We start from the raw sequence: 27,525 nt of genomic DNA, 5'->3' as shown, positions 1-27,525 counted from the left end.
ACTTTCTAGAAGGCAATTGGCACAGGCTCCAAAAACCTCTAAAAATGTGCAACCCTTCAGCTTAAGTGTTCTACTCTAAGAAGTTGTCCTAAAGTAATAATTGGTATTAAATATAATTTAAATGGAAAACAACCTAAATATCCATCAAAAAGGGATTGGCTAAAAAAGATGATCCTCTTTCTGGATGGAATACCAATGCAGCTATTAAAAACGGTGATTTAGATGGGTGTTTATTAAAATGAAAGATGACCATTATATGAAGTGAAAAGGTAGGTAACAGCACTACTTAGTTTTTTTATTTTAAAAATACGCACATATTTCATGAATATATGAATATTAAGAAAAGTCTAGAACGGTATACACAAAGTTGTTTTGGTGCCTTTCTTGGGGACAGAATTATGGATTTTTTCCCTCTTTTTATTTGTACTATCTGGGTTATTTTCCTGGTACAGTTGAGGAGTTTGGGGGAAAAATAAAATTAAGAATTGTTAATTATATGATTAAAAGATAATGATGTTGACACAAATTTATTGAGGTGAAAAGATGTCCACTACACTCCATTAAGTGAGATGATGCGTTATAAAGTGGCATACGTAGCGTGATCAATTTTTTTAAATAAAGAAATGCACTTATGTATATATAGAGATATCAAGAAACAGTCTAGAATAGTATTTACTTAACTGTTCTAATCTATCTTTGGGAGTGAGATACTGAGTACATTTTTCTTTTTGTTTAAGAGTTTTTTTCTTTTTACTTGTGCAATTATAAAATGTTTATAAGTGAATAAAACTAAGAATTGTCCCTGTGTAACAAATCAATTTCTTTTAGAGAATGAAAGATAGTTCAAATATCTTCAGGCCTTAATTACTAACATGAGGGGCCCCTTCTCCAGAGGGCAGTGGGGATGTGATCTGGGTCTGAAAGGAAGACAACGGCTGGAAGCAGCTGGAGACAGATGCCTTGGCCTGACTTTTCAGGGTGAGAGGCCTGGTCAGGAACCTGTGGCCTCCCTCAGAGCTGGGGCCCCAACCAGACTGAGCCTCACAGGAGAATGAGAGAGGAAAAGGGCCCTCAGGCTCGTCTCGTTCACTCCCTTCCTCGTTTGGATGGGAAACGGAGGCCCGGAGTGGGGCTGGGGACTGCATCCAGTGGACATGAAGTTCCAGAGAGTGGGGATGAGCTCTTTTCCAAAAGACTCAGCACAAGCTCTGCGTGGGCAGGTGGTTCCCAGGTTGCATGGTAGTGAGTAGCTGGGCCAACTATAGAACCCATATCTCAAAGCTGGACTCAAATCCCCCCAAACAAGGTGCCAGGAAGGAGCGCAGGCCATGGGATAAGGTAAACTCATGTAAAATCATGTCCCTCCTCTGCTAGAACCCTCCACCAGCTCCCATCTCATTCGAAGTCAAAGCGACGTCAATGGCCGATGAGGTCCCACGTGCTCTGTCCCTCTACCATTGTCTTCCTGCCACACAAGCAATCTCTCTGACCCCCACCTCCAGCCACGCTGGCTTCCTGGCTGCTTTGAACTCTCAGGACTTTTGCACCTGCTGGTCCTTCTGCTGAGAACCTTCTTCCCACAGCCGTTTGCTCAAGAATGACCTTCTTAGTGAGGCCTTCCCTGACCACCCATTTAAAAACTGCCCTTTTCCCCAACCCCATCCCTAGCCTGCTTTCCTGCTTTGTTCTCCTGCATAGCACTCACCAACCTTCCGACACACTATGGATTTTACTTGTGTATTTGTTTCTCCGCAAGGGCAGGGTTTCTTTTCTGTTTGTCGCTGTATCCCTGACAGTACCTGGCTCATCGTAAGCTCTCTATAAATATTTGTTGAATGAATGAAACAGACCTGACTGATGCCCAGCAATGCCTTGAGCAAGTCACTTTACTTCCTGCTGTTTGTTTCGTCACCATTAAATCGAGATAACAATGCCATTAATAACAAGCATTACCATCTGTGCATGGAAGGCCCAGAAACCTGCTTTAGCTACATGTTCTCATTTAATATCAAAACAGCCCTATAAGGTGGGTTCTGATAGCATGTCCAGTTGGTAAGTGAAACTATCTGAGGTTCAGAGAGGTTAAGTGACTTGTCCAAATCACAGAGCCGGTAAGCGGCAAAGCCAGGCTTCAAAGCCAGGTCTGCATGGTTCGAAGCACCCAGATCTTATCCACGCTGCCATGTACAAAAGACACCAAAGACTAAATGTGCTGTCAAAGTCAAGATACTTCCTAAGTCACACAAGTGCGAAGGGTGTCTCAGGATATTTTTGTCTTTGGAGCCGCTTGGCCTGGTACACCCTCTCCTCCACGACTATCGTGTGGCTTGTGCCTCCTGCTCTTCTGGTCCCTCCTACCAGACCCTGCACCTCAGCAGACCTTTAGGGATTTAACGTGCTCCCCTGCCCTTCCCACATTTGCTTTTTCCAAGGAGGCTGGAGCCAAAGCTATAAATGGTGGACACTTGGGCATTAGGTCATTTGGAGAAAAATTGGGGGGTAGGCGGAGGATTGCTTAGAGCATTGAATTCTTGTTCATCATCTCCTTGGATCAAGCACTGGCTCCTCTGTGAATATCACCAGGAACTCACTCTTCTGTGCCGGCAATAAATTGCATCTCCGTGGGCACAGTATGCAGGCCGTTTTTCCGCACAGCAGCTAGGAGGAAAGAACACAATGTCTTTAGTGTGATGTAGTAAATGGGACAGGAGTCCCATTCTTGTGCAGTCAATCAAGAGTGCTTCCTCAGGTCCTGGCCTATACTAGTCATTGCATCGAAAAAAAAAAAAAAGATACTCAAAATTCCATCCTCCTGTCCCACCCATCCCTTTTTGGAGAGGGCTTGAGGCCCGTGGGCAGGGAGTTAGCTGCAAGGCTGCTTGACAACCCATAACTCAAGCCTAGGCTAACCTGAGCTGTCATTGTCAAAGGGATGTTTGGGAAAGACTAGCTCTGAGTGGTAATGGATCAGCAATGGGATGGGTGACCCCAGTCTGCCATACATTCAAAAAGCATTTATTGAGCACCTACTGTGTACTATTGACTATGAGCCTGGGGTACACAGTGAATAATACAGGACAGTGTCCTTGCTCCCATGAAAGTTATATTCTAGAAAGGGAGACAGACAATAACCAAATAAAGAAAACTTCAAGTTGTGATGAAAGTGACAGAGGAAATGAAACCGGGCAATGTGATGGAAAGTGGCTGCAGCGTGGGGAGGAGGAGCACGTGGACTGTTGTGATCAGGTCAACAGAGAAGACATATGAGCTGATGGCACTTGAGCTGAGACCTCAAGGATACAAAGGAGCCAATCATCTGAAGAGTTGTGGGAAGAGGGGTGGGGGCAACAGGAACAGCAAGTGCAAAGGCCCTGAGGTGAGAGTGTGTCTGGTGTGTTGGGAAGCAGGAAGGAGATCAGTGGGGCTGGAGGGGCATGAAGGAGGAGGAGAGGTGGGAGAAGTGGCAGGGGTGAGGTGGCAGGAAGTGGTGTGGATCACACAGAGGTCTTGGGGCTCACAGTAAGGACTTTAGCTTCTCCTCTGAGCCAGATGGGAGTGGAGCCAGGGGAGTGTTTGAGCAGAGGAGAGTCAGGACAGGATCTGACTTCATTTTTAAAGAAGCCCTTGCTTGATAGGTCAGTCTCCCCGCAGGAGCCTTGTTGTGTCGTGGAGACAACTGAAGGGATTACAAGTTTCTGCAGCTGAAACCATCACCAAGAGCAAAAGAATCCATCCCAGGGCATTGGAAGTGTGACTGGTAGCTGAACACATGGGTTCAGGGTTCAAGTCCTAGCTCCATCACTTGCTTTGCGACCTTAGATCAGTGTGGTTCCGACCTGGGGTCGATTCTGCCTCCAGGGGACATTGGACAATGTCCGGAGACATTTTTGGTTGTTGCAACTGGGATGGGGGGAGTTGGGGTGCTACTGGTATCTAGTGGTCAGAGGTCAGGGATGCTGCTAAATCTTACAGAACATAAGTCAGCCCCCACAAGAAAGAATTATCCTACCTAAAATGTCAAATAGTGCCAAAGTTAAGAAACTCTGGCTTAGATAAATCCCTTGATCTCCTTGAACATCTTTAATTCATAAAATGGAAGTAATAATTCCCCTAGGGTTATCAAGAGGATTAAAGAGTTGACTTATTTGCTATAGACAGCACGTTTTCATCACCCCCTAAATTCATATGTTGAAACCTAATCCCCAATGTGATGGTATTAACAGGTGGAGTTTTGGGAGGTGATTAGGTCATAAGGGAGGAGCCCTCATGAATGGGATTAGTGCCCTTATAAAAGAGACCCCACAGAGCTCCCTTGCCTTTTCCACCATGTGAGGACACAGTGAGAAGACGGCTGTCGACAAACCAGAAAAAGGCCCTCAACAGACACCGGATCTGCTGGCGCCTTGATCTTGCACTTCGCAGCCTCCAGAACTGGGAGAAATAAATACCCAGTCTCTGGTATTTTTGTCATAGCAACCTGAACAACTAAAACGTCATTTAAAGTAGGGATTAGCAAACTTCTTCTGTAAAAGGCCAGTCGTAAATATGAAAAGCCATATGATCTCTGTTGTAACCACTCAAATCTGCCATGATATCATGAAAGCAGCCGTAGACAATACAGAAATGAGTAAGTGTGACTAAACATTTACTTTTGGATACTGAAACTGAATTTCATATAATCTTCACATGTCACAAAATATTCTTCTTCTTTTGATTTATCCAACCATTTAAAAACATAAAAACTATGCTTAGCTCACAGGCTGCATGAAAAACAGGCAGCAGGCTAGATTTGGTGGGCCCAAGTTTGCCAGCCTCTGATTTTAAAAATTTAACAGGAATCTGAGCACTAGTGGGGATTTAGAAAATGTGGGTTACTATTAAGAAAGAATATAAGAGTGGTCCCTGAAGTCTGGAACTGGTCTGACCCAGATACGACACATCATTCTCTTGTTGGACCTAAATAATCTTACACATCACCGACTTCAGACAAAGTCACTCTGAGACTGATAAAATGAGCCAGAGCAAGGACACCTCCTAATCTCGTTAAAGTGCAAAGCCACTTGCCACCCACAAAATATCAAGCTTCCACTTCTCTTGCTAAATAAATGGTTACTTCTTGCCTAATCACAGAATTGTCCCCAGTCTCTGACAGCACCCAATCTAGAGCAAACCCTGCTTCCTTAGCCCCCATCCCCAGCCCAAATGACCCAACCAAAGCCCAAATCCTATGAGAGGTGCTTTCTAGCACCCTCTGAGTTGACTGTAGTTGCCCGTGGTGTGTGCTCTCCCTCACTGCAGCAACGATGACAAACTCAACCTGTTTAACTACAGATGTATTCCTGGGGGGCTTTGGCCATGTAGACTGGGTGGAAGGGTCTAGACTCCAGCCTCAGTTCTTTCCCTGTCTCACCAGGGGGCTTGGGGAAGTCCCTTCCCTTCTCCACTCTGGGCTGTTCTTTTCCTGCTGGTACCACGAGGGAGCAGGATCCCATGGTGGCTGACTGGGTCATTTTTACTGTGCCTGAGGCTGGTGACCACCAGCAGGGGTCTGAAGGCTAAATTCAGATCAGCTCACTCTGGGCCATGGGGACAAGGGCTTCAGGGCTCCCGTGATGGGAACACATGTCCACATGCAACACACGAGGCCGGAGGCCGGGGCACTGAAGCAGGAAGTGAAGGGCTGTTAATAGGACACTGATGCTGGTGGGCAAAGTCACTCCCCAGGGGATGGCCAGACAGGAAGAACCCTGACCCAGTGACTCCCTACCCCCCACCCATCTCTAGCTCTCTCTGTACCCTTCTCACCCGGGTTGGGAATGGCTGTCACGCGGCATCAGATGTCCGCAGAGCTCACCAGCATCTCGGGTATAACAATAGGCCACCTTCCTCAGCCCAGGATGAACATTAGAATTTGCTGAGAATGCCCAGGTCCCACCCTGGAGGTTCTGGTTTAGAGGCTCTGGGGACTCAGTATTTTTAAAAGCTCTGTAGGTCATTCTTTTGGGCAGGCAGGGTTGAGAAGACTCCCCTGAAGTTAGAGATGGGGAACTGAAGCCTCCAGTGGCTGCCCATGACCTTAGAGGGGGTGAGTGCTCACCAGTTTGCCACAGTCCTCACCTGGCCGCTTTTCTCAGCCATGGAAGCTGGTTGCTGCCAGCATCAGAGTTGGAGAGCCCTGATACAAAACTGTACGTGCTATAGACGAGGCAGAGGAAGCTATCATACACACACGGCTATGAACAGTAATTATCTGTAGCGATTAAAATTAGGAAGGAGGGAGTTTCACTTTTTCTTTATGCAAATTAGTAATGTGAAAAAATTTGATACCAAGCATTATTTTTTTCTAATGATGATGATAAAACCAATGAAGATGAAGTTGAAAAAAACTTGGAAAACCAAGGTGCTACTCAGCCCCTAGCAGCTCGGCTACTCTTAACCATTTATCCCGGGTCATCCCTGTACTTCCTGTGACCACGGTGACCCAAGTGACCACACGAAAACAGGCCAAAGTCTCCAAAGGTTCTGACTTCCCTGGGTCCAGAAATCGCAGGCTGGTTAGGAGCTTGGTGCTTATGTAAGATCTTATTCAAATAATAACAATCCCTGAGTTTATATCGGGTGGGGGAATTGAGAACTTCCACATTTGTAATCTTACAGCAGCCTCAGAACAGACTGAGAGAGCTGGGCAGGGGTTATTACCTTCCTCTTTACACCTCGGGAAACTGAGGCCCAGAGACATGGGGGAAGGGTGGGATCAAGATGACCCACTGGGTTAATGGCAGAGTCGGGCTTGTTCCCAGGACTACTGATTCCCCACCCCTTGAATCTCACCCCACCTCCAAAGGCACCCACCTGGCTCTGACCTGGAACAGCTAACTCTAATCGAACCTCCCCGGTATGACTGAAATGTTCTTGAAGTTTGGCACACAGAGGCTCTCAGGAAAGAGTTCTTGTATCAGATTAGGTAAACAGCACCCCAGGGAAAGTCAAAGGTCCCCAGGATGGGCAGTTTTACAACCATTAATTTACTTAGTTCTCACAACTACCCAGGTGGTAAGGATTAATATCCCCATTTTATATATGAGGAAACAGGCGTAGAACAGTTCAGTAACTGGTTTGTTTATTTATTTATTTCACACACTTATTGATTATCTACTACGTGCCAAACAGTGTTCTAGGTGAACAATATTATAGTTCACAGCAATGAGAAAGATTGACACAAGCTCCCATGGAACTTGGAGTCCATGGAGGAGACAGGTAATAAACAAATCCTTCTCAACTAGCAGTCATAGGAAACTTCAACCTGAATCAAGGTGCAGGGTCTTATTACCCACTCTTTCCAATTCCTGGAACTCTTATACTGGTTTTTATGTAATAGCAATTGTATAACTGCCACGTATTAACCATGTCTATGTGCCAGGCTCTCATTTCTCATGTAAGCCTCACAACGATATGTACGAAATGGGTGGTTTTGTCCTCATTTTATAGATGAGAGAAGAGCCTCAGGAAGGGGTCCCCTCTCCCAGCCTTATGAATGAAGAGGGAAGAGGAGGGCATGCTTAACTCAGCTTACAAGATTGCTTTTGGAATGATAGCATCTTGGGCATTCCTAAAGGAAAGGCATGGGTGGCAACCTAGCCTTCTTTGGGCAGAAAAAAGGAGGGGGAAGAGTGGTAGAGTTTAGATTCAAAAGCCAAGTGGGCCCCTTACTGGCTGAGGGACTTTGGGTAAATACTTCACCACTCTGTGCATCAGTTTCCTCCTCTGTAAAATGGGCATGATGATAGGGCCACCCTTGCAGGGCTGAAGTAGAGGGTCTAATGAGAACATGCATGTAGAAGGAGAAGCCACCACCCATGTGGCCCTGGTCCCCCAGGCAGTGCAAGGAGCAGAGTGTGTAAAAGAACTGAAGAGAAGGAGCAGGGCTGCCCTCCAAGGCTAAGGATCCCCAGGGTCTTGTCCAGTGAGCCCTGCCCTGCCCCAGGCTCTATCTTGTTCTGGCTTGTAAGCACAGATTCCAGATTCAGACAAAGCTCAGCAACTAACTCACCATGTTGCTTTGGGCAAAACATTTTGCCTCTCTGACCCTCAGTCTCTTCATCTGTAAAATGGGTGTCATCTACTTCATAGTACTGTTATGAAGATTAAGTGAGCTAATGGGTATGAAAAATTTAGCACAGTATCTGGCATAGGGTGGGTCTTCAGGAAATGGTAGCTCACATCATCCTTATAGTTGTTGCTCTGGGTGTCCCTCAGGGACTTAAAGCCTCCAGGAGCCTCCTCGCCCCTATCCTTGCCCATAAACAGAGTCTCCACTCCCTCCACTCCTGTCCTTACCTCCTGCCACCAGGACAGAGCACAGAAACTGGATGAAAGAGAACACCTCTCTTTGTACTGGAATTACCCGTTTTAGGTCTTGGGGCTGATCATTAACTAATCCCCGCTCTCTGATCCCGCCGCCTATGAAAGCAGGGGTCTGCCCCAGCCTTCCAGGGTCTCCTGCCTCCTGACATCCTGCAGCGTAAGGGAAAAGACTCTGGATTTCGCCTATGCACCTGACGCTGTGTGTGACCTTGGGCAAGTCCCTTCCCCTTCCCGAGTCTCAGGTTTTTCATCTTCTTTCATATAATGAGGGAATTGGCTTTCACACTTTTTTTTTTTTTTTTTTTTTTTGCCACTAAACTCTTAGAAAAAACATCTTCTATGGGAGGCAGAACAACAGAGGTTAAGAGTACAGGCGCTAAAGTCAACCAACCTGGATTCAAAATACCAGAGCTGCTGTTTTGGAATTACATGACCTTGGGGACTACTTTAACCACTTTTTAAATTCTTCCTCCATTTCCATTGCTCTAAATGAGGTCAAAGCTAGCTCCACGTCATTCAGATGTAAGGCCCTTAGATGAGACCTTGCATAAAAGTAAGTGCTCAATAAACATCGGTGATTGTTACTTGGAAGCTCAGGGTATAAAGTAGGTAAAGTGGGGGCAGCTGGGTTGAAATGAGAGACAGAGCAGAGTTAACTGCTTGCTGCCACCCCAAGGTGACTATGAGGTATTCTCTTGGAGCCCCAAGACTCAGGGGAAACAGTTTGAAAACTGACAAAGCCAATACTAGGCTTCTACTAAGGAATACTAGGGATCTGCAGACTATGGTCCACAGGCTGAATCTGGCCTGCTGCCTGCCAGCTGTGGTTTTCACATTTTTAAGTGGATGGCTAAAATCAGTAGAAGAATAATATTTTGTGATGTAAAAATTATACAAAATTTTAATTTCAGCACCCACAAGTAACATTTCATTGGAACACAGCCATGCCCACTCACTTACATATTGTCTATGGATGCTTTCTCCCTGCAAGGGCAGAGTTTGAGTAGTTGTGACCAAGTGGCCAGCAAAACATATTTTACTGTCTTGTCATTTACAGAAAAAGTTTGCCAACCCCTGCTATAGAACATCTCTTCCGTTCCATGTGGAAGACTTTGACCTTGCATAGATCCCAGCTCTGCTATTTTACCAACACTGTAATTGATTCTTCACCTCTCTAAACCTCGCTTGTAAAGTACTTATAATCATTTCTAGCTTTCAGGGCTGTCACGGAAATAAAATAATCAAGCCCCTTTACTGCATGATGGGGAAATACCCATACCACAGTAAGTGAGATTAACATAGATGGCACATGGATCAATATTTAGATTTTTAACAGATATATATTTATTTTCATGCATATTCGAAAAAATATAACTAGCACACAAAGCCCATGGTTTCGTGGAAAATGCTGTGTTCACTGGAGTAAATGATCCAAAGCTACTGGAGCAGATCTACGACCCCCTCTCTCAACACACACCTTCCATCTTTGGGTCCTAGGTAGCATCTCTCATCTGCACCATCCTATTCACATCCCAACCAGCAGGAGTAGGAAGCAGGAAGGGCAGCACCCAGAAGCTGCACACACTATTCCCACTCATACCCCATTGGCTAATCTTGGTCACATGACCACATCTAATCACAAGGGAAGCTGAGACATTCAGTCTTTTCTCTGCACAAGCATGTGCCCAGGTGGGGGTTCTATTACTAAAAGAACAAAGGAAGAATTAATACTGCAATCTCTGCCCACATATATACCAATTTAAAACTTCCTTTTAAAATACATGTGTGTAAAGAAAGACGTTTTAATGCAGACGGATGTGGCAGCCATTTTGCAACCATGAGGGAAAGACCAAGGGAATCACAGAGATGCCAGTGAACATCCCTGACATCCTTGTGCCTCTGAAATGACCCTGGAACTGCCCTTCTCTGACTTTTTGACATTTGAGGAAAATAAACCCTTGTTCTTTAAGTCACTGGCAGACAGGCATCCTTTTACCTGCAGCCAAAAGAATTCTCACTGATGCAGCTGATTTCATGGGGGAGGAGAGTGGGCTCTGCAGCCAGACTGCCTGGGTGCAAAGTTGGGCTCTACCATTTGCTCGCTGTGTGACTTGGAGAAGTCAGTTCCCCTCTCTGAGCTCTCATTTAGTCATTTAAAAACATGGCAGCTACTTGTGTTTTGTTTTCTTTAGAACACAATTTCAGAGATTTAAGTGAATCCAATCCCTCAGTTCACGGCACATTCTCACTATCTGTTGCACAAGGCCACTCTTTTTGTTTTATTTATTAATTTGGTCCCTTTTATCCCCATTTCCCAATCCCATCCTTCCCAGAGCAACCACTGGGATGCGTTTAATGTGTAGCTTTTCCTTTGTTTATGTTCTTGCAAACATTTTGTCTTTTGTGAGTATTTTTAATTTACATAACGATATTGTGTTCTATATCTCCTTCTGGCTTTTCCAATCACAACTAGGTTTTATGAGATTTATTTATATAACTATATGTCCCTCTAATTCTTTGTTCCTAAAAGCAGCATAGTGCTCAGTGACGTGCACCCACCACACTCAATCTCCTCCTTTACTGGCGATGGTGGCCATACCACAACCCTAAACCTAACCCGAACCCGAACCCTAACCAGCATACCACAGGGAATGCTGCACTAAACGTGGTCACACGTGTCTCCTCATGAACCTGTGTCAGAATGCCTTTAGCACTTGCATTCAGGGCCAAACTTCTGGGTTCCAGGGTATACGCACACTTAATTTGATTAAATATTTGTAGAATGCCCTTAAGAAAGGCTGACTGTCCACACTGTCTAGCAGTGCACAGAGTTCCAATGGCTCCCATTCCTGTCAACACTGGGCACTATCCAGCTTTCTTATTTTTGCCAATCTCATTGAAATAAATCTCATCATTGTTTCAAGTTGCACAGTACCTACTTCATGAGGCTGTTTTGAGAGGCCAAGGAGTTAATGTACGTAAAGTGTTTAACTCATTGCTTAGTACATAGTAAATGCTCAATAAATGCAATTTTTAAAAAAAGGTACCATGGTTTGACTTAGTGAATTCTCAGTTATTATTATTAAACTTGGTACATAGTAGGTGCTCAATAAGTGCATCCCCTTGGCCTTCCCCAACACCCTCTGGATGTCCCCACTCCCACTCTTCCACCTTGGTGGAGTTCCTCCCAGTCCCTTCCCACAGACTCACCTGCTTTCTCTTCACTCTCCCAGCTGAGGTCTTTACGAACCTCCTGGCCAAAGAGACTCTTCAGGATGGCGCTGGCGATGGGCAGCATCATGGCAGTGGAGGCCGTGTTGCTCAGCCACATGGACAGAAAGGAGGTGGTCACCATCATCCCTAGGATGAGCCTGGGAACAGAGGGAGTTAGAGGCAGACCTAGAACTGGGGCCTCTGGTTTGTATCCCACTTGTTTACACATGGAAAGTTAAGGCCCAGAGAGGACAAGCTAGTGACCAAGTGGAAACCAAATCCATTCACCACGCTTATTCTAGATCTAAAGAAACTGACTCAGTGTATGTAAGTCAACTGACCTCAGGTGCCCAAGGTAAAATAGTTCTAAAGACACACCAACCCTGAAATTTTCTCTCCTTTGCCCACAAATCCTGGATAGCTCCCATTGCAGAATAAAGGTGTCTTGGTTTGGCACCAAGACCCTCCACTGTTTCACCCTAAGTGGCCTTCCCAGCCTCCTCTCTCCCCCTTCCCTTTCCACTCCTCCCAGGCACCCCTGCTCAGGCTCTGCTGAGTTTCTCGCCAGCTCCCAAACACACCTTGATGTCCTGCCTGCCTGCCATTGCTTGGTCCCTCCCACCAACAGGAATCTAAGTTTAGTGATTTGTTTTTCTTTACATTGAACTCTTAATCCACCTGGAATTTATTTAGTTGTATAGAACAAAGTCGGATCTAAGTAGAATTTTTTCCTAAAGAATACACAAATTATTCCAACACCCACCACTTCTTGAATCCTTCCCTTTCCCACGGATTTAGATTTCTTCCAGATTATTTATTCTGTGTTTTAAAAATCTATTTCTGAACTAGTGTCATACTGTTTTCATTGTTGTAACTTTAAAACATGTTTGACAGCAGCCTCATCCATTCTTCAAGGCCAAATGTAACCTCCTCCAAGAAGTCACCCTATATCTCTCATGTGGGCTCATATTGCACCATGTGTCCCTTAGGTATTAAATTCTGCTTTGTGTTGGGATCAGTTCTATAGATGGAGTCTCTCCCATAGGACTGACAGTTCCTCCATGAAGAAACAGCTACAAAGCCTAGCAGAATGCCTGGCCCAGAGCAGACACTAGAAAATCATGAGTTATTCAGAACCTCCTTCTCCCTCATCGCCACCCCCATCCCCACCATAAAAAGAGCTCTCAAACCTATCCATTCAGTCCATCTCCACTGCCACCACCCTAGTCCAAGGTGGCACTATCTCTCATCTGGATCCCCAGAACAGTCTCTTACCTGGGCTGCATCCAGCTTCTCACCTTCATCTGATCCCCACATGGCAGCCAAGAGGAATTTTTTTAAAAATGCAATTCTGGTCATGTCACTCCCCAGCTTAGAATTTTTTAAAGCAGAGATTGATAACCAGGGGGCCATGGATATAATTCAGAATGGACATGATAGGGGAAAATACACCTCTATTTTACTAACATCTAATAGAAATTAAATATTTCCTTCAGTGATAAACATAGGCAAAAAAGTTCAGTATTATTAGAAGGGGAGGACTTACCTGGTGGTGCAGTGGTTAAGAATCCACCTGCCAATGCAGGGGACACGGGTTCGAGCCCTGGTCCAGGAAGATCCCACATGTCGCAGAGCAACTAAGCCCATGCACCACAACTACTGAGCCTGTACTCTAGAGCCCGCAAGCCACAACTACTGAGCCCGCATGCCACAACTACTGAAGCCCGTGCGCCTAGAGCCTGTGCTCCGCAACAAGAGAAGCCATCACAGTGAGAAGCCCGCGCACCACAACGAAGAGTAGCCCCCGCTCGCCACAACTAGAGAAAGCCCGCGTGCAGCAACGAAGATCCAATGTAGCCAAAAATAAATAAATAAATTAATTAATTAAAAAAATTTTTCTCTATTAGAAGGGGAGTTGTTACCAATAAAGATCACAGACACTTCCATATCACATTATAATAGTTGAGACATCTTGGAATATCACTGACACTCAGAACTGCCTCAAAACTACAGCTATGAGGCTGTTGCTAGATCTCATTTATTGTGTTAATAAAGAAGTACATATAGTATTCTATCACAAATTTGTGTGGTTTTAAAAAATTGTTTGGATAAGTGCATTTTGCTGTAATTGTTGTAGTTGTTGTTTTAAATCCTATGTGTTGTGCTTTATGCATTTAAAAACATTACTGGGAAGGAATCCTTAAGATTCAACAAATTGCAAAAAAAAAAAAAAAGATTAAAAGAACAACAATGACCTTATTTTAAAGGCCATTCAATCATCTTAAAATAAAAGTTGGAATCCTAGCTAGGGGGCCCGAGGCCCTTAGGAATGGACCCTACCTCCCTGTCTCTCCAAGGCCATCTTTCCATCCACTCCCCACCCACCATGTCACTGTGGCTGGTAAATAGAAAACCAGGATGATAACAGCCAGCATTTACTGTGCAGGTCCAAGCTACTGTATCATCATTTTACAGGCAAAGAGAGGCTAAGTCACCTCCCAGAGCAGGAAAGGTGGGATTCAGCCCCAAGTAGTCTGAGTCAAACTGCTAATATGGCCCCCTCTAAAACTACTGGACAGGAATCCCTGGGGGTGAGGTCTGGGAATCAGCATTTCAACTGATTCCCATGTGATTCTTATGTACTTTCGAGAACTACCCAAGGGCCTAGCACTGTGTCTGGCACACAGAGGGGCTCACTAAATATTTGAGAAACGAATAAACAAGTGGATGGTGGGACATGATGAGTTTGTTGCCCTGGATGACCAGAGCAGGAAGAGTGGGTTTGGGCTCCAAGAGGTGTGGTCCCTCTGCCTCGCCACCTCTGGGCTGGACCCATTACCTGGCCTTACCTGGCCGGCTGGACCCCAGTGAGCATCAGGACCTTGAGGGCAATTCTCCGGTGCAGGTTCCACTCCTCGATGGCGCTGGCCATGATCAGACCGCTGAGGAAGAGGAAGTTGGTGTCCAGGAAGTACTGGGCGCAGACCTTGTTGGAGGGCAGGATGCCCAAGAAGGGGAAGAGGATGATGGGCAGCAAGGCCGTCACCGAGAGGGGCAGGGCCTCTGTGCACCAGTACACCGCCATGAGCAGGATGACGAACAGGCAGCGACCTTCCTGCAGGGGGGAGATGCAGGCCCAGGAGGGTCAGCAGAGCTTGGGGTGGCAGAGGGAGAAGAGGTCCTGGAGCAAGGCCCATCAGGGCCCATTCCTCGGGGAGGCAGTGGAGAGGGTAAGTGCCCAAGGCTCAGACTTTGAGCCGGTGGTGTCACCTATCTGGGCCTCATTTTGCTCAACTATAAAATGGGGAAGCTATATCTGTCCATTTTATAGGATTGTTTGACGATAAAATGAAATACTCCCATTGTCTTAGAAGTAGACCCGGAGATGAGCATGAGAGAGAAAAGTAGTTTGCTCGACAGGGAATCTCAGAAAGTTCTGGAAGGGCAGTGAGGAAGTGAAACAGAGAAGGACGCCAAGACAGTGTATTAACAAGAAGGTTACTACGGAGGGCAGCTGGGGGTCAATCTTGATGGGGACCCTAGAAGACAGTGTAGATCATGCCTCAGAGTAGTCCCCCTGGGAGGCAAGGAAGCTGGCTATTTATCTGCCAGCTCTTGGTCATCACTGATTGAGGGCTGCTCATGGGAGCGTTAACTCTCCAGCACTTCGACCTGCCCTGTGCAGCAGCCAGATAACAAGTTCATGCAGAGCATCCAGCGTTCTGCAAGAAGCTATTGGCATGTGCAGAATGGTAACCACCAACAGGGATGTGGACAGAGCGCCAGTAGCAACTGCCACATCCATACACGGCATTTAGCACAATGTCCAACACTTGGCACCCACTCTATAAATAGTAATAATAATTACTGATATTTATTGGGCTAGTAGGTACCAGCTATTGTTTATTCCTCACAAAATCCCAGTGAAGTACATATAATTATTATGACCATTTGGTGGATTGGGAAACTGAGATTCCAGGAGGTCAGTAGCAAGGCAATGGTTGTGCAAACAAGACAATCTGCCTCCAGAGCCAACTCTCTTAACCAAGTACCCCACAGCTGTTATCAGCTGAATGCTAGAATCTATGCATTAAGTTTGACAATGCAATTTCAAAGATTCAAAACAAAACGGATCTGTGGTTGCCAAGGCTGGGGTTAGGATGTTTGTGTTTTGCGGAGGGGGAGCTGCAAAGGAGCACAAAGGAAACTACTTGGGTGACAGAAATGTTCTAGACCTCGATTGGGGTGGTGGTTACATGGGTTTGTACATTTGTCAAAACCTGTGAAACTATTCACCTGCTGATGAAACAAGAGCGCAGTAATGGTAACGTCTTCTGATACATCAGTGTCCCACAGGATCCATAATAAATAGTGTCTTATTATTCCCATAGTCACTATTTAAATAAAACTGCCTGCTGCCCTGACCTTGCTTTCTTATATTCTCTCAAGGCAATGATCTTGCATGTTCCAGTGAACACAGACTACTTCTTGGATTTGGTGCTGTTTGGTGCCATTTATTCTTCTTACTTCTTACTCATAGTAGGTTTTGTCGACTTTATTCAGTGTCCACAGCACACTGAACTGAATTCCATCCTAACAAGCACCATCCTAATAGAACATATCCTCAGCTACACAGGACAGGCATCAAACTATATGCAGACACTACGATTAGTTAATCCATCTAAAGGGGCAAGGTCCAATGGTCCAGGAAGACCAATGAGATGGCTTTGGCAATAATCCAAGCAATAGATACTGGCAGCTAGGGTCTGATGGGAGCACTGTAGGTAATGAGAAGTCATCAAATTCTGGATCTATTTCTAAGACAGCTTTGCCAAGGATCTGTTATGATGTGTAAGGCAAAGAGAGAAGCCCAGGGTAATTCTAGTTGTTGGCCTCAATGGAAGAATGAGGTTGTCCCTTACTGAGAGAGGGAAGACTGTAAGACACACCTACATCCATTTCCAAACCTTGAAAACACATCCTGAGACTGCTTAACATGCCCAACATTGGAGAATTTCCATTTCCCAAGTGCCTTAGCTTTTGTACCAGTATTTACATTCTCTCATGCAATTTACAGACCTACAAAAAGTCTCTTACAGAGGGAATTTTTGTAAAACAAATCCTCTTTTCCCATTTGTCTATTTTTTCTTTTGTTGCCTGTGCCTTTGGTTTCATATCCAAGAAATCATTGCCAAATCCAATGTCCTGAAGTTTTTGTCTTATGTTTTCTTCTTAGATTTTTATAGTTTTAGGTCTTATGTTTAGATCATGAGCACATTTTGAGTTCATTTTTGTATGTGATGTTAGATAAAGGTCTAACTTCATTGTTTTGCATATGAATATCCAGTTTTCCCAGCACAATTTGGTGAAAAGATTGTCCTTTCCCCATTGAATGGTCTTGGGACCCTCTCCAAAAATCATTTGACCATACACGTGAGGGTTTATTTCTGGGCTTTCTATTCTGTTCCATTGGTTTATATCTGTCTTTTTGCCAGTACCACACTGTTCTGATTACTGCAGCTTTGTAGTAAGTTTTGAAATCAGGAAAACTTCTGAGTCCTCCAGCTTTGTTCTTTTTCAAGATTGTTTTGGCTATTTGGGGTCCCTTGAGATTCCACATGAATTGTAGGATGGGTTTTCTATTTCCAAAAAAAAAAACCATTGGGGTTTTGATAGGGATTGCACTGACTCTTTAGATCACTTTGGGTAGTATTGATATCTTAACAATATTAAGTTTTCCAACCCAGGAACACAAGATATGTTTCCACTTACAGTCAGTCCCCTATTTCTGATGGTTCAACTTAACGATTTTTTAAACTTTATGATGGTGCAAAAGTGATATGCATTCAGTAGAATTTTGAAGTTTGATCTTTTTCCAGGCTAGCAATATGCAGTCTGATCCTCTCTCCTGATGCTGGGCAGTGGCAGCGAGCCTCAGCTCCCAGCCAACCACACCATCATGAGGGTAAACAACCGGTATACTTACAACTATTCTGTACCCAGGCAACCATTCCGCTCTTCACTTTCAGTACAGCATTCAATAAATTACATGAGATATTCAACACTTTATTATAAAATAGGCTTTGTGTTAGATGATTTTTGCCCAACTGTAGGCTAATGTAAGTGAGCACATTTAAGGTAGGTTAGGCTAAACTATGATGTTGAGTAGGTTAGGTGTATCAAATGCATTTTTGACTTATGATATTTTCAATTTACAATGTGTTTATTGGGATGTAACCCCATTGCAAGTTGAGGAAGATCTGTATTTATGTCTTTCATTCCTTTCAGCCATGTTTTGTAGTTTTCATTGTACATGTCTTTCACCTCCTTGGTTAATTCCTAAGTATTTTATCCCTTTTGATGCTATTGTAAATGAATTATTTTCTTAATTTCCTTTTTAGATTGTATAGAAATGCAACTGATTTTTGTGTGTTGACTTTGTATCCTGCTACTTCGCTGAATTCATTTATTAGTTCTCACAGTTTTGAGTTGTTGGGGTCAGGGAAGAATAATTGTAAAACAAATCAACACCACTTGAAACGAATATTTTAAGAGGTCAGATTATTGGACACACACTTTAAAGATCGAAAGCAAAAGCAATAATATGGAATCAAATACCACGACTAAAAATTGCCTAAGTTTTGATTTCCTAACATCTTTTTGGTTCCTATACCAGGCAGATTCCTACATATCAGGGATGAGAGATCTTAGATAATCACAGATTTATAAGTATTTATAACTTCCAGCCCTTTGTCCAAGCAAAATTGTATATTAAATCACAATATAAAACAGACAAACCCTGAGAGTAAAATTTAGTTAAAAGGAGTTTTTCTGGGAGAAGTGGGATGAGGAGCTCTCTACTAGGCCCCCTGTTCGCTCCCTCCCTCCCACCCACCCTGGCAAACCGAATACCTCCCTGATCCAGGAATTCAATGGAGGACAGTCAGATCATCGCCAAGCCCCCTGCTTTACGGGTATGAACACTGAGACCAGAGAGGCAACAGATAGGTGTCAGGCATGTTTCTAGAACCCCAAACTGGGGTTTCCCAGGCAGCTGAGATCCTGCGCTGCATCTGTTATAGAAAAGGACCTCTTTGTCTCAATGGGTGCTTGGAGCCAAAAGGCATCGTTCCAGGGTTCCACAGAGGCAAACAAAGGGGCAGACCCAACCCAGGTACTCCTAGTACAGCAAACAAAGATGCAGGAAAGTGGCAGCACAATAAACAGCACCCCATTTACAGAAGCTTCTGGAATGCCCATGTTCTGCCAGTGGAGTTTCAGGGACCACCCGGGAAGCCAATGAATCCAAAGGTTCAGACCACAAAAAAGCAAATTTGGCCAACAAGGTCTTCTTAGGGCTTGGAACCTGTGAGTCCACAAATGGACCTGAATATCAGTTAGAGACAGTTTTCATAGCTCAGAGAGGTCAAGTGACTACTCTGAAGACACACAGCTTCCTAGACATGGAGCCAGGTTTTAAGTAGAAGGCCATGTCCTGGCTCCTTGTGTGGCAGAAGCGTGATACCACTTGTCTCCATCTCCTTATCCTGCTTCATTTTTCTTCATATAACCAATTGCTGCCACATGGATTAGTCAGTGTTCTCCAGAGAAAGAGAATGGATAGGACATATCTAGATACATATAAGAGGAGATTTGTGATAGGATTTGGCTCCCACAGTTACGGAGGCCAGGAAGTCTCATGATTTTCCATCTGCGAGCAGGAGAACCAGGAGAGCTGGTGGTATAATTCAGTCCAAGGTCAAAGCCCTCAGAAGCAGGGGACTGATGGTGTAGGTTCCAATCTGAGTCCAAAAGCCCAGGAACCGGAAGCACGGATGTCCGAGGGCAGGAGAAAGTGGATGGCTCAGATCGAGCAGAAGGGAATTTGCCCTCCCTCCACCCTTTTGTTCTATTCAAGCCCTCAGCTGATTGGATGATGCCCAGCACATTGGTGAGGGCAGATCTCAGTCTACTGATTTAAATGCAATCTCTTCCAGAGACATCCTCACAGATACACTAAGAAATAATGTTTCACCAACTAACTAGGCATCTCTTAGCCTAGTCAAGGTGACATAAAATTAACCTGAAAGCAGATTTTATACTTTACTGGTTTTCTCTTCCACTAGAATGTAAGCTCTAGGAGGGCAGGGATTGTGTCCCTGAAGCCAAGAACAGTGCCTGGCACATAGTAGGAACCCAAAATATTTATTGAATAACTAATACGTGCTTCTGCAACTCAGACAGTGCTTACAACATGTTCACTATCATCCATTCAGCAAACATTATTCCTGACCACGTGCTAAGCACCAGACTGGGAGTTGAGACTACAAAAATGACTGAGACACAGTCATGGCACTTTTACCAGGAAATCTGACAGTGCCAATCATAGGACCATTCTCAATGGCTAGTTCTTCGCAAACTCAAATGACCTTATCAGACTCTACCCACCAAATATCCCTCGAGTGGTGTGCTGGTAAATGTTTAACAACTGGCTCTCTGAAAAAACTGTGGGTGTATATGTTTGCGTGTGTGTGTAAAAGTTCTTGATTATTATTCAATTCAGCTAAGAAGTCACTCATGTCACTGACCAGTGAGTTTAGTTCCACTATGAATGTCGGTTATGTTTTCATTTACATTAATTATTAAGACAAAACAGACACAATGAAGGAATATGTCAGAACGTCACTCGCTTACCAATGGTGTGTCTTCTTTACTGAATCAAATGATGGTTTTCAAATACTGGAAGAATAGTTCCTCATTTTTTGTGCTAGTCACAATATAACAGCTATAGACAACACATTTTAAGTGTGATCTGTATTACTAACTTTTCCCATCACCTTCTTAAGTCTAGACAAGCAACCAAACAATGAGCTAAGCCCTGATTTGTAGTGTTTAGTGATTTCTATGGTGTAAATACGCCCACATGGCTGATTTCAAGCCACCAAGTTACATCACTGAGCACAGTGTTGGAAAGAGATGGACTATATCACAACACTCCACAGTATTTCCTCCGCACATATAGATGTAAATAACAGTAGATGTAAATAACCTCAAGACCATAGATAATAGTAAAACAATTAGGAAGTGATGAGTTTTGACTATCTATTACCTTTGTTTTGATATAATTTTTTAACCCCAATTAATAAAATTTCATTTTAAATAGTATCTATGTTTAACAGCTAGCTAGCAAAATTCATGAAAATGTAACCATTAGGTCTCGTGAGCCAGTACATGGGCTCCAGTCACTCTGTGGGCCTCCAGGCAGAAGAACATCCATGGAAAGCCCCCAAGGAATCTGGGTCACATTCTGGTGCAAACTTGACATTCTTCAACCCATGTGTGGTATCATGCTCCATAATGCATCCATTGTTTAAAAATATACAATTATTTGTTGTCAAAGTTGGAAACTTGCTGCTGGCTTTGGAAGACACAACTATCCTGTTTTATGCACCACCTGACAGACCAATAGGTATTCCAGTTTGAAGAATATATGTCTGTCTTAATCAGCTCAGGTTGCTACAAGCAAATACCACAGACTGAGTGGCTTAAACAGGAGACATTTATTTCTCACAGTTCTGTAGACTGGAGGATCTAAGATCCAGGTGCCAGAAGATTTGGGTTGTGCGGAGAGCTCTCTTCCTGGCTTACAGACGGCTGTCTTTTCCTTATGTCCCCACATGGTCCTTCCTTGGTGCCAGGCATGCAGAGACAAGCTCTCTTCTTATAAGGGCTATAATTCCATCATGGGGGCCCCCCCGCCCTCATGAACTAATCTAATCTTACAGCTTCGAAAGGATACTAAATGCATAGTATGAACTACTTTATACCAATAAATTTGATAACTCAGAGGAAACAGAAAAACTTCTTGAAAAGCATAACTTATTCAACTATCAGAAAAGAAAAGCTGAATATTTCATTGTCTATTAAAGAGAATCAATCATTTAAAAACTCCCCTCAAAAAACAACAACAACAAAAAAACCCTCTAAGCCCTGCTGACCTCAATGGTAATTCTACTAAACATTTAAGGACTAAGTAATACTAAACTAAGAATGTTTAGTAATTCTACTAAACATTTAAGGACTAAGTAATACCCATCTTACACAAACCCTTCCAGAGAATAGAGAAAAGAGGAGCATTTCCCAATTCATTTTGTGAGGCCACAGTAACCCTGCTACCTGGGTTATCCTTACAAGGGCATGAAAAGAAAAGAAAAGAGAATATTATAATGGTTGAGGTCAGTGGCATGAAAAGCCACCTGGAAAATCTGAATCCTAAGAAGCTCTGTTCAGAGCTGCCTTTTCTATCCTGCCTCACATCACTATGCAGGAGAATAATTATGATAATAATGACAACCAAAACCACCAACATGTTTTGAGTATTTATTAAGTTCCAGGTATTTTACATGTATTAATTCATTTAATGAGAGGTCCTATTATTTTTCAGAGGGGATTATAAATGACATCGATTTAGTCATGCATGTAAAGCTGTGACCCAGGTAATTCGGTCCCAGGGTAGTGTTGCTGTTCATGAACTGCATATCTAAACAGAAATTCTAATCTTTAAACTCTCTTCCCCTAAACATTTAAAGGGCTCCGAGTATAATGAGAGTTAATGAACAAGTGCTTACAACTGGCCAGGTACTTTTCCTAGTAATTTACATGCATTAACTCATTCCGTTCCACAGCCATGCTTGGAGGCAGGTATTATTATCCCCACTTTAGCAATGGGACAACTGAGGCAAAGAGGGTAAGTCGGGTAACCTGCCCGAGGTTGCTGAGGCAGAGCCAGGATTTGAACCCAAGGCGGTCTGACTCCAGAGTTTGCACTCCGTACCACTCCGCATCTCTGCATGATCCATGGGTGTCCTTGCCACATCCTTGCAGCCTCTAACTCTCTAGCATCCCTGGAATCTCTCGCATTCCTAGACCAAAAGAACCCCTCTCAAGCCTGGCCTTGCCATCTATGTCCCTCCATCACTTCTCGTCTGTGCCCCACTGTCTCCAAAGGGCATGCTTTTAATAATCGCCATGTCCCCTCCCAATTCTCCCATCCAGGAGTCTCATCCTTCCTTCCATTTTGGCTCTTTTTCTCTAGAGAATAATCTAACTGGAAGCTATAGTCCTCCCTCTCTTCATAGGATAGCAACCACCACCACCACAGTAAGACTACTAAGACCCAACATTTACTGAGAATGTACTATGTGCCAGACACCATTCCAAATACTGTCCCTGTGTTATCTCAGTTTACTTGTGATTGTCACAACAGCCTTATGAAGTAGGTCCCGTGATTATCTCCATTTAACAGATAAGGAAACTAATGCACAGAGTGATTAAGTAACCTGGCCAAGGTCACAAGGGCAGCCTACTGGATAAAACAAGCAGGTTCCCGGGCCTCCGCTTAGCATTATGTCAGTACAGAAGGGGGAGATGGGGAGAAGCTAAGCAGCCTACTTCCAAATGTCCCATCAGCATCTGGATGAATAGCAATGAATGAATTTTTTAGCATAAGTATAACCCATGTAACATTTGGGACATACTTATACTAAAAAAATTATTCACTGTTCATCTGAAACTCAAAGTGAACTGGGAACCCTGTATTTTGTCTGGCAACCCTAGCTGGACAAATACTCCAAAGATGTGAGGAGGAAAATCCCGAGTGTTCCTTGAGGACCAGAGGTGGGTCACCAGGGCCACTTTAAATCCTGCCTAAGAAGTCTGCTTCTATCTAGGACCCCCCAAAAAGTTCACACACAGCAAACCAATGGAAAACCAGGCACTGGAGGGGCGCAACCTATCAGAGAAAATGTATCCCACAAGGAAAGTGTTTCTGGAGTGGGGACCCTCTATTCCCCCAACCTCTTGCGATGCTCGCAAGACAATGTGTCAGAGGACGTACCAGGCCCCCAGTGGGGGAAGCCAGCTGAGCAGAGGAGCCGGCAAGCACGCACCTGCTCCCCAGGCTCCTCTTGCCCTCCTGGCTTCTCTCACACTGGATGTCAGAGACCTCTCTCTAGAACATAAGGAAGAGGAAGAACTTAAGGGGGAGTCCGGGAAAGAAGGAGCTACCTCTCAGTGGCTCCCAGCCCGTGGAGCACCCAGGTAGGGGAGGGAAAAAGACTTCCTCGAACCAAGTTCCACATTTTGATCCTTGCCTGGAACTGAACATTGACTTTCTGAATAGAGATCGTGTTTGTATATTCAAGTAACTGGAGGATTTTAATTACTTCTCAAGAGTGATGGGGAAAGTCATGGTCTGCAGGAGCTTTAGTCCAGGTTATAGGGGAAGAACGTCCCCTACTGAATACATTTTAGAGCAATAGCTGGAGAGAAAAATAAACATGACTTTAAAAAAAAATTAGCTTTATGAGCTATAGTTTACATACAATAAAATGCGTCCATTGTAAGTGTACAGTTTGCATTTCAACAAATGTATGTACCCATACAACCACCATCCCAATCAAGACATAGAACATTTCCAATACAGAAATATACATACAAAGGAATATTACTCAGCCATAAAAAAAGAATGAACTAATGCCATATGCAGCAACGTGAATGGATGTAGAGATAATCATACTATGTGAAGTAAGTCAGATAGAGAAAGACAAATATATGATATCACTTATATGTGGAATCTAAAAAAATGATACAAATGAACCTATCTACAAAACAGAAACAGACTCACAGACATAGAAAACAAACTTATCAAAGGGGAAAGGTTGGGGGGATAAATTAGGAGTTTGGGATTAGCAGATACAAACTACCATATATAAAATAGAGGACCTACTGCATAGCCCAGGGAACTATATTCAATATCTTATAATAAACTATAATGGAAAAGAACCTGAGAAAGAATATATATATGTATATGCGTATAACTGAATCACTTTGCTGTACACCAGAAACTAACAGAACATTGTAAATCAACTATAGTTTAAAAAAAAAGGTATAGAATATTTCCATCCCCCAGAAAGTTCCCCTTAGCCCCTTTCAGGTCAATCCTCACGTCCCCTCCAAAACACTGCTGTGATTTCCATTGTTATAGATTGGTTTCTCCTGTTCTTGGACTTTACTTAAATGAATGATGGACTTTTGTATTTTCTGCTCATATAATGCCTGTGGATTCATCCATGAAGTTGCATGTTAATTACACCAGTTAATTCTTTTTTACTACTGCATAGTATTCCATCCTGTAAATATACCACTCTTTCTGTGTACATCTTCTTGCTGGTGGAAAGTGGAGTGTTTCCATTTTGGCATTATTATGAATAAAGCTGCTGTAAATATTCAAGGACTTCTGCTTCGGGGGTGACATCCTGCCAGTTCTTTAGTGCAATGTATTAATTCTGCACATTATAGAATGGGGGGGGAGGGGGAGAAGTGTTGGTAAATTCTGGCTGCAAGTGTTGCCTTTCAAAGGCCTTGAGTCCCAGGCATGCATTCTCCCTCTCCCTCTTTCCCCTCTTTTCTCTCTCTCTCTGTTTCTCTCGCTCCCTCCTATTCTCTCCTCGCTCTCTGGGTGCTCTTGCTGGGATGTCAACATCAATACTTTGTGGAGGAATGATTCTAGATACAGCATGTGTCAGCCAGGGAGGTGACGTGAGGGAAATGGCAAGAGTTGGGAAGTCGATCCTTGGCCCACACGGGGCTTGGGCAGTGAGTGGGTCAAGAGTGTTTCATTACCTTGCTGGTTAGGGATTGCAGCAGGGCTGAGGTGACCCCAAATAGCTTCCCTGCCCCAGCTGAGCTTCCTGTGGGCAAACTGGATTCAGAATTGCCATCTGGATGCCAGACATCTGGTGAGGAATTAATAAGTACTACTGCCCCTCACCCCCACCCCTCCACCCCGGCGGGCCTCGAGAACAATAACTGGCTTCCACAGAGCAAAAGTCTCCCAGGAGGCGTGGAGGCAGCGACCAGAGAGCTGGCCTGTGGACACTAAGCGGTGGGCTCTCAGACATCCAGCGGGCCAAGCCCGTTCCCACCTCCAGGTCTTTGCACCTGCTGTCTCCTCTGCCTGGCCCTCACTCCTTGATCTCTGGCCCCTTGATCTCTGCCCAGCTCACTCCTTCTTGTTGTTCGGCCTCATCTCAAAGGTCACCTCTTCACAGACCACGCTATTGTCTGTGGTCTGATCTCCACCATCCAGCCTTGTTCTTGCACTTACCAATGGCCGAAGTATTTCTTGTTTGTTCACTTATCATTAGCTCTCTTCCCACCAGACTGTAAGCTCCATACAAACAGGGCCCTTGTCTGTGTTTGTTCACCTCTATCTTCAGGGCCTCGATGGACATTTGTTAAAGGAATGATTAAGTACTCTAAATCAGGCATCACAAACTCAAATGCAAGGGACAATTTAATGACCGAAGTGGGCTGGCATAAGAAATATCACCTTGTTTTCTCAAGTCTGATTTGCAATTCGGACAGTGTTGTGGGTACAGAAAACCATCCTTTTAGCAGGGAAAAAAATGCCCAAGTTTGATGATAAATTACAGCTGGCATTGGGCTTTAGTGTCATGGGTGCAATAGGGAGGAGTGGGGACCGTGGTGAAGCGGGGAATATAGGCCCCTTGGAAACAGCAACTGCTGCTCAGCTCCTGACTGTTGCCATGGGGAAACGTGGGGCCCATGATGCCAGATCTCCTGTTTTTTCAAGAGAAGCTTGAAATTGTGCTTTTATGTGAAATCTCACCATTTTAAATGATTTGCTCATTAAAAGGAAAGTGTGGGCCAAAAAACACATCTGCAAAATGCATCAGACCCATGGTCACCACTTTATGACCTCTCGTCTAAATGGTTTTAATTAGTGGAAAATCCCAGAAAAGTGCTCACACATACACAACTTGGAATCTAATGTCAAGTTGTTTCACAGATTACTAGGAATCAGGATGCTCTGTGAAAAATCCCTGCTCTGTCTTAAAATCCCCATTTTACAGGTACAGAAACTGAGGTCACAGGAGGAGTGATCTCTTCAGGACCACATAGAGCACAAGAGAAGATCTCATGGCTCCCGGTCCAAATAGTGGATCAGGGAGTGGGGTCCAGTGAATCCATGATTTTACTCCAGTGCACAGCACGTCTGACCCACCTCTACCTCTGGGACCCCTGTTTGGTGAACTCAGAGCAGCCACCTGGACACAGGGAGAGTCAGCCTGCGTGTCTGCAGAATGGAATCTTCCTTTGATCCCTCAAGGGCAGATTAGGGTAGAAGGAGGGTAGAAGGCTAGAGTCACATGATCCCGAGACCCTGTTCCTTTGAATTTTAACTTCTGGAGTCCAGAGGTGGGGGAAAGTGTCTGATCTTGCAGGCTCACTTTCTGGGTCATCTCAAGAGTCAGCAGTCTGCCACTTTGCCACTTTGTTCTGTCCAGAGGCTCAGCTTCAGGAAGGGGAATCTTGCTGAGGTGGCCCAGGGTAGACGGAGTCATGGCTCCAGGTGAAACATCTCTCACATCCCCAGCCTGTCCCCTCTGCCAGCAGAAGCTGGAGTGACTCAGCTAAAACCTCCAGGGGTGGACAAGCCCGAAGGAGACTGCAGCCCGAGAAGACAGGGGCCAGAAGCCAGAAGGCTGGTCCTAACTATGGAGGCTGATTGATCCCAGAGGCCAGAATTTGGAAGAACTTGATGTGGATGTGCTTGGGAGATGGCTGAAGTGGAAAGTGGTCAGCTTTCTTTTTCAGAAGGGAAAAGAATGCCAAGGAAATCTCTAGAGCTGGGCTGTCCGAATATAGTAGCTTCGGGCCACCTGTGGCTATGTAAGTTTGAATTCATTAAAGTTAAATGAAATTTAGAATTCCAGTTTCTCGGTCACACGAGTCACATTTCAAGTGTTCCACAGCTACGTGAGACTAGTGTCTACCTTTCTGGATGGAGCAGATCTGGAACATCCCATCACCACAGAAAGTTCTGTTGGACAGAGCTACTCTAGAGCATTCGGGACTGAGGGC

General features: G+C 44.4%; 1 protein-coding gene across 3 annotated transcripts in view; it reads right to left on the bottom strand.

Annotated features, from left to right (window-relative positions):
- Positions 1-27,525, bottom strand: part of SLC13A3 (solute carrier family 13 member 3) — a 76,323-nt gene that overhangs the window by 31,979 nt on the left and 16,819 nt on the right. For all 3 annotated transcript variants that reach the window (XM_061208458.1, XM_061208459.1, XM_061208460.1), the window contains exons 2-4: positions 14,427-14,692; positions 11,575-11,735; positions 2,592-2,658 (exon numbers count right to left, since the gene is read on the bottom strand). In XM_061208458.1, the coding sequence (XP_061064441.1) occupies positions 2,592-2,658; positions 11,575-11,735; positions 14,427-14,692 (494 nt within the window). The remainder of the gene's footprint in view (positions 1-2,591; positions 2,659-11,574; positions 11,736-14,426; positions 14,693-27,525) is intronic.

This window comes from Eubalaena glacialis, chromosome 13 (genome assembly GCF_028564815.1).
Source record: "Eubalaena glacialis isolate mEubGla1 chromosome 13, mEubGla1.1.hap2.+ XY, whole genome shotgun sequence".
Lineage (NCBI taxonomy): Eukaryota > Metazoa > Chordata > Mammalia > Artiodactyla > Balaenidae > Eubalaena > Eubalaena glacialis.
The sequence above is the reverse complement of the archived record's forward strand: the minus strand, read 5'-3'. Positions and strand labels throughout refer to the sequence as shown.